The 11825-nt window shown below is 39.0% G+C and overlaps 1 protein-coding gene across 1 annotated transcript; it reads right to left on the bottom strand.

Annotated features, from left to right (window-relative positions):
* Window positions 1–772: 772 nt before the first annotated feature.
* LOC124289985 lies at window positions 773–10375 on the bottom strand. Its single transcript, XM_046726645.1, has 3 exons — window positions 10128–10375; window positions 2828–2972; window positions 773–2253 (listed from the first exon to the last, which is right to left on the bottom strand). Exons 1-3 carry the CDS (start codon window positions 10359–10361, stop codon window positions 1388–1390), a joined length of 1245 nt encoding a protein of 414 aa, XP_046582601.1. The 5' UTR covers window positions 10362–10375; the 3' UTR covers window positions 773–1387.
* Window positions 10376–11825: the final 1450 nt, after the last annotated feature.

The following is an 11825-nucleotide window of genomic DNA, read 5'->3' as shown; positions in this document are numbered from 1 at the left end:
AGTGAGTTTAGTTTTACGCCGCACTCAGAAATATTCCAGCCATATCGCGGCGGTTTGTAAATAATCGTGTCTGGACCAGACAACCCAGTGAACAACAATATGAGCATCGATCTGCGCAATTGGCAACTGTTGACATATGTCAACCAAGCCAGCGAGCCTGACCACTCGATCCCGTTTGACGCCTCTTACGACCACAAGGGTTACTGAAGGTTCATTCTAACCCCACCTTCACGGGTTCAGCAATCTATGCTTGTCGTAAGAGTAAGCGAGTAACTCACTACTAACTCACTCAGGCTCACTGATTTGATCAAGGCATGTAATTTTAAAGCAGATCGATGGTCAGGAGATGTCAATCACTGGATTGTCTGGTCTAGACTCAATAGTTCACAGACCCCCATCAAAAAGCTGGAATATTGCTAAGTGCGGCGTTAAAGGTCAAGCAAACAATCGATAAATGTTAAATATGAATTAATATAAAACAAATTCATCGTGTATGGCATCGTATAAAGATTGCCAGGGACGCCCTGGTCCATTGGCAAATCGTGACATCACTATTTACAATCAATACAGATAACTGGGCCTGACGAGAAGAGTGAGTGTGTGAGTTTAGTTTTATGCCGCTTTTATCAATATTCAAGCAACATCACGGAGGGGGGTCTTCGGCGTAACGAGAAGAGGAACCTCATGAAGGCCGCATGCATGGGGTATAATCAGCTTGCGTTGTTGCCTTTCCTGGAATGCCCAAGCTAAAAACAGAGGAATGAAAGCAACGAAGTATTAAACAATATACTTTATTTACCGAGTTTTCCAGCAATGAGTGCAACGGATGTTACCTGACCACCGTTCCCATCAAAGGTCATACTGATGGTGTTGGTTGTGTGGACTTGTGATTCAGGGACGATGAATTCCCACACGTTCCATTTTGTTTTCCCCTCAACCTTCATAGAATCAAACAGCATGTAACTTGAAGACAATGCACGGCCATTGAACGTAACTGCCTTAGGTTTTGTATCGGCATTCTTGGCTCGGCTAATTCCAACTCTAAGACGAGCCTCATGGTAACCAGAGCTCGGTACACTGATGGTCGTCTGCGCATGTCCGTTGCTAATGGGGATGAGCATACCCTTGCCGTAGTATGTGATTTGGTTATCTGTTTGTAGTCCAGCAAAGTTGAAGTTAGTTGTAAATTTGTAGAAGCAGGTTGATGTTGCAGGAAGACTGACACTACCATGAAGTTTTGACCTGTCAAAATGGGTATTGAGATGAACAGCTGTCTTACCATTTTCGAACTGAATACATGTCTGTTCACCTGAAGAAGGATTGATCCAGTTGCTGGGAAAATCCAGTTTCACATTCTCAGATTTACTACCAAAGTTGTGGAGAAGAACTACCATCTCTTTGGTGTGGGGTTTGCAAGGGCAAGAGGTGAAACTGTTTTCTCCTGCCCATTGTACTGACTAGAGACCCGGAGAAACTTTTGAGCATTAATAAAGTTTTTCCAAAATGTGTAGAATTTCGACAACGTAAGAGGATGGCCGTCTTCTGTAAATAAGGAATTCCGAAGGGAAGTGTGACCTGGGAATTGTTCATTTGAAAGAAGAAACGTGGTAGCTCTGTCCATAAACTCTCTCAAGTTAAGGAAAGAAAACATGAAACCGTTTGATTGATATATTGTCTGAAAGTCAGTCATTGCATTCTCAAAATTGGGCCCCATTTGTAAGCTATTTAAACCTAATCCAAATTCAGTGTTTACTAACTCAACTTTTTTGCCTTTCTTGATATGGGAATAATTCTCCACCATGTCAAGAGAAGCAAACAGACGAGCTTCATTGATGCCAGCATAGCTGTGACCTGATACATCATGCAGATGGTTGTAGGAATGGAACGAGAAATAGTCCAAGTGATCAAGAGACATGTCCAGAAACTTTGCAGTTCTCTTCCAGGAGCTGAAGTTATTTTCATCTGATTGTCGTAAAGCCATGCTGGTGTACGATGGTCCGGCAACTTTGATTCCAAATCTTGATTTCAGTTTGTCGGCGACCGCCTTGTGGAAGTTTATATTCGTTTGTTGGTCAAGATACGGTTCGTCCCAATCGGGTTCATTGATGACTTCAAAAATAGCGGGAAGGCGTCCTCCTGTGTAGTCCTTGCAGCTCTGAACCATCAGTGACACCATCTCTGATGCGGCGTCGACGTTATTTGGAAATTTACCTTGATGTTGAGACTTATCCATCCAGGTGGGCCAGAACATGCCTGTAAAAAAACAACATGTACATGAGAGAGAAAGATATTCATTGCATTTTACACAACTTCATGCAATAAAGACTGTGTGTGGATAGGTTAAGTTGTAGACAGTTACATATGATCAGACCCTTGAAGATCCGGGTTAGAATTGATCTTCAGTAACCCATGCTTGTCGTAAGAGGTGAGGCGTAGAAGGCGACTAAGAGGCTCGCAGACATGGTTGACACATGTCATCGTATCCAAGTTGCGTTGATCGATGCTATATATGTCGGCCACTAGATTGTCTGGTCCGGACTCGGTTATTTACAGACCGTCGTTATATAGCCGGAATATTGCTGAGTGCGGCATTAAATAACAAACCAACCAACTGATTAAATGAAAGGTCAGGGGCATTTTTAAGACTCAGATGTTAGCGTCTAAAAGGTAATCCCATCTCTAACCAAAGGCACAGTATTTCATGCCTGATGCTCTCAATTCAACTTTAAACACCTGGAGAGATATCCTCCATCTGCTATGGAAGAATTTACCCTAAACAATTCAAATGCTTTTTCATAATTACTATTATTATTATTATTATTAAAACCTTCTATTTCCCAGATCAAGTTGTCGATGTCTTTTCCATAGGCGTCGAGCTGTCGCTGATATGTTAGAAATGTCCTCCTCTGGAGTGCTTGGTCCTGGAGATACTTGGGGTCTGGATAACCATGGCGACTTGGGTTTTGAGGCCACTGCATTAAAAAAATAATATTGTAATAATAATATAATACAAATTGATCAGCATTATCTATGAAGATTTTCGGGGCGTTTCAAATTAAACACATGCAATGTGAGATGCATGGCAAGTGTTAACCCCTCATATACCAGCGTAAAGACCACAGAAGATTCTCCTTCTTCCTGTGTCAAAATTTAGTGTGAAGGCTGACAAGGGTATAGTACATTCTAGAACGCTGTAACTTGAGATGTAATGTGAGCTTTGAGCCAAGAGTCAGCTCCACCATATACCCAAGGCAAAGAGTCCAGAAGACTCTGCAACTCACTGGGTCAAAATATAGTGGAATAGCCCTTCGGGTCTGTATTACAAATAGTAGTATTGTTATAAGGTAAAAATGCATCCCTAAATCAGTAAGAGAAGTACATCAGACTCCCTATATAGATATACAGTTTGGCTCATGATTGATAACGGCTAGACACTGTTGGACGACAGAAAGTCTAAAGATAATGGCGTTTAGCCATAAGTTAGATATATGTCTGTCGTGAGACACAGAACACAATAACAGATCAATAAAAGGGAAAGTTACCGAACGGTACTTACTGATAATTTCCAATCATATTATTCATGAGTGCTGGGACGGATATAGGATTAACGAATCAAAACGATGAGTTGAAACATGTGATCAAGATCAGGCCAGGCTCGAACCATATAAAAAGACAGGTTTGGCACTGAGCGAGTGGTGCGCGCTTTTAAGTGACGGAAGTCAGTCCACACCAGTCAGTCGCCCCGCGTGGTACGAGCCTACCCTGTCTGTTGATGAAGTTGTATTTAGAGATGGACTTACACAGAGTAAACTATGTGAATATCAAACTTGGTGTTGCGTTTATCTATGAGTGTATGTGTGCCAGTACATAAATGTAATGCGGGTAGCTAGGAGTCACGATCGTCCGACCCCTCACTCCTGGACTTAGCATCCTGCAACGGACCAAGCGAGTGGGGTGCCAGAGCTACAATGTTCCCCTGACAATGGGAATGGCCACAATTAGTAGGTAACTTTTGTAGGGTTTACTAAAGGCCAAACGCCAGTTACGACAGTATCTTGCAGAAATCAGACGCAATAAAGCACAAGTCTATACACAGAACGCCACACTGCCCCTTTGGTGTAACGGGTACAGTGCATTATGCTTGTAACAGTGTTAGACAATGAATAAGACTGAGAAATAAAATAGTAAAGACCCAAATGTTATTTGTTTAATGTTCCATCATCACAGTCAGGTGATTTTTCATTAATGTTTAATCCTGGGAGGATATTCTTCGCACAACTTTCGTTACTAACCATGCATCATGTCGTATCAGTAGAGTGAATGGTTTGGTATATAACGAGCGAAAGGCGTTCATAAATATAGTATTACATGGGACATAGTTTAGTATTGTATTTATTACTCACCCAACATTAGCAAAATAATATCGAGCAAACTGCTTCTTTCCTAAGAATTCAACGAGTGTGATGGCTCAGATTTCCGCGAGTCGAACAAGGTCTAATATTATTGTGACAGAGGTTTTAGTATGTGACGTCATAACCGTAAACCACTTTGACGTCATACGTACGGCGTCACGCGATGTTATTACACAATGTAACATTGTAAACTAATTAAACATAGATATTACTAAACGAGTGTCTGTCAGATACCATTTATCTTACGAGTTGTTTCAAAACGTATTTAACGAGTGAAAGCGAGTTAACCCCCTGGGTGCCACATGGACAGTATGTCCTTCAACCCTCACTTTGAAGTCCAATAAAATCAAAATATCCCACGCACACAATTATACTTCACAGTTTCGAATTCTACGGGAAATTTCCTGTTTGTTGATACCATCCGCTATTATTTTAGACAAAGCTAAAGTGCTGAAAATAACCTTTCAAAATTGTCTTCATCGAAAATGTCACCATTTTTTACACAGTACGAAATCGCGATTCACAGCATTTTTTGCTGTATGTTTTGAAATGTGAAACTCGGATAATTAATAGGAGTATTGAATTTCAATAATAACATATTCATGATCACTGATATCACTTTTTCATGAAATCACTAATGAATAATTCTTAAACGTTGCCGATGTACCTAGAATCGGTTGGGATGTTTTCGAAAATACACTTACACGAACGCCGAAGTGCGCTTGCCGCCATATTGGATAGTGTTTACAAAATCACGTTTCGCCAAGACCGGCGTTGGGACGCCTATTAGATCACGTATATTTCATATTTAGCTTCAAAACATGCATCACTAAATTCCCCATAAATTTTCCCCATATGTACCCTTGTCAGCGAAGCCGCCATTTGTAAGAAAACGGTCATCGGTAGTGATGTCATACGTCCACATTGTGGTACACATTGGACAATTTCTTTTAGATGAAGGCTGGTTGAACAAGAGTAAACACAATCGCCCTATCCTTCCGATTACACTTTCAGTATTTTGATGTATATTTTGCGTATCGTTCAGATATTTTTTCATGAAACTAATTCAGTATCTACATTTAGCCATGTTCAATATATTTTGATACGTGGATATTGGGTATACGTTTTCTTATTCTGTAAGAGTTTTTGATTGTTTCAATAATATTTACATAAGAAAGTGATACATTTAATGTAGTACACTATATTTAAACCTTTAAACAATTGTTAAAAGATGAAACGTAGCCATAATTGCAACATGTACTTTAGTTCCTATGAGGTACAAGATTCAATACATTGGGTCTAATTGCAGTTTCATATGAACAGGTTAATGAACATAGATTTAATTCAACTTTATAAGTAAAACTGATAATATTAAAGAAACTGATTTATACTTTTGTATAAAATGTGTATGCACCCATATTTAAAGGAATTGTCTTGTTTATTCAATTTGTTTGTGTCGTTTTATAGAGAAAACAATGATGTGTATTGATTGGCCAGGTGTGCGTTTGCCAGAATCATTTTATGATTCACGATCATTGTTCATATTCAATCAAAATATATTGTGATGACATGATATCAAACTCAAACTACATTTATGCGAAAATTGTTTAAAAATATATAAACTATGTCATGTCTAGCTTTGGACAAATCTTACACCCATATTCTAATAGTTTCATACAAAAAAGCTATCGTTTTGCATCTTTCATTGCATACATATGAAGAGAAATAGATACATAATCATAACCAAAGAAAATTCTTATCCGAAAAACATATTCGGATGTTGTGAAATTATATTTTTCATTTACGTTAAATTGATGCCAAACAGGTGTGCGTGTTGCTCACAATAAAATACGGAGTCATACCGTCCAATTGTTGATATGTTTAGGACACTAGTTAAATGGTAAAATCAGTCATTTTATGTTTTGTGCAAAGAGTGTTAAATTCTGACATAGAACCCGAGATCTTTTATACAATTAATGGAAATTAGGTGAGATATATACTAATCAGCATACCGAATGTCTTCAATTTCCGACGTCGCTAAATCCATAAAACAAGGAATGAATTATTTTCAGTAATTTAATTACATTTGAAGATAAGGCTCGTACTCTGTTAATAATGATGCAAAATTAGTCAAAATGCATATACAAAAACAGCAGAAAATGTATATCTAAGAACTAACTTATATATCAGATAGGGCCATCCAAACCGCTATTACGTGCTTTCTCTTGTAGTACATTGTCATCTTTTCTTATAAATTGCTCCTTGTAAACTGGGGAACTTTCTATTGGAATAGTTTGGTTCACCGAGAACAAAACATAACGAACATATAGCGTCCGTATCCACAACACATCCTCTCAAAGTGAGCCGAGTTACATTGACCTAGTTTTAAGCATAGCGGAGTTATGCCCCCTTATCTTTATACAAATATGACCTCTCTGTCGTCGTTTGACGTCATAGAAGAAAATCTATTTTTTACATCTATTGCGAGGTATTTTTAATGTTGAGCGCATTACGTAATGCATAGGCACATACACCCATTTCATATACACTAATGTCGTTCAGATATAAGGCTGTATTTTCTTCGCTCACACTTTCCGTAAAGATGCAAAATAGAAAAATCGTAGCGCAGCTTTATTATCACTGCACGATAAAAAGTGGCTGAAATTTACCGTTTTTTTAACGCATCACAAACTTTTGGACAACATTTAGCAGTGTCTATTTCTCAAACCGCAGCAGTAGTTGCACTTATATTTATACCAACGTATAGGAAATTTAATAGTCTACATGTCTGTGTAATTGTACAGTCGTACACATATCCAGGACCACGTGACCGCAATTCTCGCACAACGTTTACGTTTCAAACCTTATGAAAATGTGCGCCTGAAAAAAACCCTCGGCATCCAGGGGGTTAAATACGTTTTGAAACAACGAGTTTAAGATAAATGGTATCTGACAGACACGAATACAGTGATCTGTTTCTTACACTCCATAAAATTGCACCATTTTATGGTCGAATAGATTCAAATTTCATATTTTCTCATCGTAGCTGCGCAATAATACACAACACAACGTTTATGAATGAGTGACGTCACTTGGCTTCCTAATCACTACTCATCCCCAAGGACCCTCCACATCTTTGCGTCATCAAGGCAATAGTGATAATTCAAACTAGATAAGATCACAGAATATCTATTAACGAAAACGATGATGTTACCAGGTAAATGTGGATGAATTTAATTCTTGCAATTACAAACTATTTGAGCGTGTGACGTCATTCTTATCGTTTGGTGGTTGTCGTCATCGGAATATTGTTTAGGATATCTCTGCACATTATGGATCTGTACTTGTATACCAGTTGACGCTCAATGTTCTCCCATCGGCCGGAGCCAAAACTATTGCGTGTGTGTAATTAGGTGCACCCAGTTTGCTCGAATGTGACATTGCTGAAGTTACGTTCAGTGTCAATGGGGGACTACTCTTCTTCGCCACAGCCTTCTCGTTTTCAAGAGCCCAAAACTGCCACATGGAATGTAACTTAATTTACGGGGTTGTCAGTATGAAATGTGAGCTGAGTACATCCTGTATGTTATTAAGAAATAAACTTTGCATTATCATCCGCCGGAGGAATATCTTAAGCAACCAGCAACCATTTGTACATCCACCGTTCCTGTACGTGTTCGATTAAATAGAAAGGACGCGTGTCGCCGTTTGTATTCATGAACACTTGCAAACGTTCCATGTTGTACATTGTTTCAACGAGTGTGTTTTAGTTCTGATTGTCATGAGCGAATTTGATAACATTGGAATCACATAGTAGCTCGGAGCTGGAAGTGGGTCTTCATCATGTTTATCAGTGAAAAATGTCATCTGCATCAACTTAACAAAGCAACAACGAGGCAAATCGATCTCACAATGGACGAGCACTGACGTTATCGTGTCAGGTATTTTTGCAAGACGAAACATGACACTTGTCGCATCTATCAAGTAAAAGTACCAATGTTGTACATTTTGAATATTCGAAGTGAATCCCGGGCTATATCTCTGACGGTGATTTTAAAATTGTTAACACATTTATCACTGATTGTTCGAGCCATTTTGAATTCATGACTGGAAGTATTAATAAAAGGAATAAGAAAATAAATAGGCTCGTCTTATATTTCTTCTAATTGTGTTTCATTGAATAAATACATGTTTATGTTGCAATCGCGAAAATAACAGGTAGGTGTAAAGGCTTTTTTTGGTTTTTGGGGTGATTTTGTTCGATTGAGGTGAGGTGAGGTGAAATTGGGTTTAACGTCGTACTTTAGAATATTTCGCTCATATGACGACGTGCATGCGTGTTTATGTGTATGTGCGGCTGCTTGTACTAGCCCAGACTTAAGCTGGTTTTATAGTGCTAGCCCACTGAGATGTCATGCCGCAGTGAAGCATGAATACCCCACTAAGACACATTATACTGACTCCGAGCCGACCAGTCCTTGTTGTACCCATTTATGCCGAGCGCCAGGCAGGGACCAACAAGTACCATATTGTAACGTCTTTTGGTATGACGCGGTCGGGGATCGAACCCACGAACTTCCTCTCTCCGGGCGCCGTTCGATTGAAGCACAAGTAGCCTATCAATGAATTTTAATCAGGAAAGTAGGCCGTCATAACGTGACCCTAGGTCATCGACATGGAGTGGCCAATCACGGGATTAGAAATCTATCTCACCCATATGTGTGACACCACTTATCTCACATGGGTTTCTCACCCACTGGAGTGTAAGAAAGTGATATCTTCAACGGGTGAGTAAAAAACACAATTATATGTTGTCGAATACCTGTTAAAAGGTGAGGATCCTCCGTTGTGTATCCCTTGTGATGAAAGAATTACGGTCAAGCATGTCCTGCTTCACTGTTTTGGCATATTCCATCACAAGGGATAACTATTTCAAATCATGAAGGATCCTTCTAATAAAATCAGTTTTAATTTGGTTATTGCATTTTTTAAAGAATTAGATTTGTTAAATGATTTGTAAATATTATACAGTCATGCAGTGATTATGTAAGACCCTGTTCATCGTATGATCAAAGATATAGACTGTACTTATTGAGGATCACAATTGATGTGGACTAGCTCAGAGATTTTCTGTTTTTGGAACCATTGTGTTACTGAGAGGTACACTCAGTTCCACTGGCAACAAACATTTGCAACAAATCGACACAGTGGATGTTATAATCTGAACCAGAACATCTGTTGTCGACATCGTGAAAATACATAAACTTGCATAAGCTCACGTTGTCTGAGGTCTTATATTAAGAATGGTGGGAGTACGGCTCATCCTACAATGTAGTGATTCAGTATTCACACCATGTTGTCGTTGTACAAAGCAAACCTGGTGCTGCGATCTAGAGTCTATGTTAGGTTGGGGAGCTTGGATCACTTCCTACAAGGCACCCTGGACATTAAAGTCATACATGAAACATATCGCTTCCTAATATTGTGGGCGGTTGATTATCCCAGTGGTTAAAGCGTTCGTTTGTCAAGCCGAAGACCCGGGTTCGATTCCCCACATGGGTACATAGGTATATGTTTGAAGCCCATTTTGAGTGTTCCCCGCCGTGATATTGGTGGGATATTGCTGAAAGTGGCTTAAAATCAAACTAACTAACACCTAATGCTGGGTGATGTTTTTCTATATAATAACTTAGTATGTTTTCATTTTATACGTACTTTTATAAAGAGATCTTCTCTCCGGTCTCTGTTCACCCAACGCCCAGGAACCGCTCCGATAGATTTCATATTTGGAATTAGGTTGATTTTGCTGAGTCCATTAACGTTGTTCCATCGTTCAACCTCATAATTGACACGTCCATCCTGGGCAAGCCACTCGTTGTAGATTGTGACGGTTGTGTCTGAGAGCACCGCTCCCCAAAGCAATGAAGTGCACAGAGCCTGTAGAAACATTCTGCTGGTATATAATGATATATCTGATTTGCAACATGGGTTTAAATATGTTTCCTATCTGCATGTGGAAATAGCATGTGGCATATTTGAGATAAGATGTCGCCAAAGTAAAGGTGTGGTAGTATAGATAGCTTTTTGTGTGAACGATTGTACTTTAATGTTTATGGTCGGATATGCACACTATTTATATGCAACTGCAACTTTATGTTTAACAATATTCATTAATTGTGCTTAGAAAATGATAATATTCCCGAAATCCCAGATCAATTCAGTTCTGTCTTTTTGAAATTTTATTAAATGAATGTGAGTGAGTGAGTGAATACATAACGTCTTTGTGACTATTATCAAATGAGAGTGAATGAGTTATTGCAAAGCCGTTTCGTGACTATTATACAAGTAAACTCTCAAAACCTGTCTCCATTGGACATAAAACCAACTGGAGTATAACAGGTTTTGAGTGAGTGAGTTAAACTTTAACGTCACTTTGGCAATATTGCAGCTATATAGTGACGATATAAGTGGTGGTGTGTGGTCCTGTGCATAGAGCTCAGGTCACAAATCAGTTGAAGTTACGCAACGTCGAACTCGCAAAGTCCTCGGATGGGTCATCGCGTTTGACAGCATGACTCCTGAGAGTTTCTAGTCCTGCCCCACAACAAACACATGTGATACATGTGGTCTCACCTTAGGCAAGTGAGTTTGTTCAAAATTGCCTGTATTCTCCCAGCAGAAAATGGGTACCCGATGAAATAAGTCGTGAGACTATTAACCTTCTAGAGCCCAACAGGCAGCTTGGCTTATCCGGGGTAATAATGACCAGATTGTGCGCTTTGAGCAGGATATCTAGCCTGGATAAGGCGGGTTACAAATATTCTAGTTATTATTAAGTTTTACATACATAATAAATACAAGTTGTTAAAAACCAGTAATCAACGGACTATCCCTGATGATGATTAAAACTAGCATTCAAATCCAAAACTATTTTACTATTGAAGACGATACAATAGTATAAACGGGCTACATTGTATAGGTCACCAACAGCTAAAGGTAGATCACCACACTAGGTACCCATGGGGACGTACAGTGCTATAACAGATTTTGACTTAAAACTAGCGTGTCATCATACAAAGATATTATTATACAGAACGATAAAATGTCAAACGGGCTATAGATCATCAGCAACTGAAGGTAGATGACCACCATGGAGACTTACAGTCTTGCACGTTATCTGCTTGAAACCCTGCTGGATTTACATCATCCCTGATGGTGCTGGCGATTCTTGAAAAAAGTCGCCAAGCTCTAACAACACACCTATTCTTCTATTAAAGCATTTGCGGATAAACATACTTTGATCTGATCTCAATACTAATCTTCTTTAATAGCCATATACTAAGAATTTATAGAATGTGTCACTTTGAGCATCAACACTTATGAATGAGATATATTTCTTTCAAAAAGCTCATA

Source organism: Haliotis rubra, unplaced genomic scaffold, assembly GCF_003918875.1.
Source record: "Haliotis rubra isolate DU_JTF1 unplaced genomic scaffold, ASM391887v1 Scf453, whole genome shotgun sequence".
In the NCBI taxonomy this organism is placed as follows: domain Eukaryota; kingdom Metazoa; phylum Mollusca; class Gastropoda; order Lepetellida; family Haliotidae; genus Haliotis; species Haliotis rubra.
Note: the sequence above shows the minus strand (reverse complement) of the source record. Positions and strands in the feature narration are given on the sequence as shown.

Excerpts from the sequence above, each read along its gene's own strand:
- LOC124289985 (XM_046726645.1), bottom strand. The coding sequence starts at position 10,361 with ATGTTTCTACAGGCTCTGTGCACTTCATTGCTTTGGGGAGCGGTGCTC. Across the intron at positions 2,973-10,127 it reads GAGAAGATCTCTTTATAAAA|TGGCCTCAAAACCCAAGTCG; the intron begins GTACGTATAAAA and ends TTTTTAATGCAG. Across the intron at positions 2,254-2,827 it reads CTTGATCTGGGAAATAGAAG|GCATGTTCTGGCCCACCTGG; the intron begins GTTTTAATAATA and ends GTTTTTTTACAG.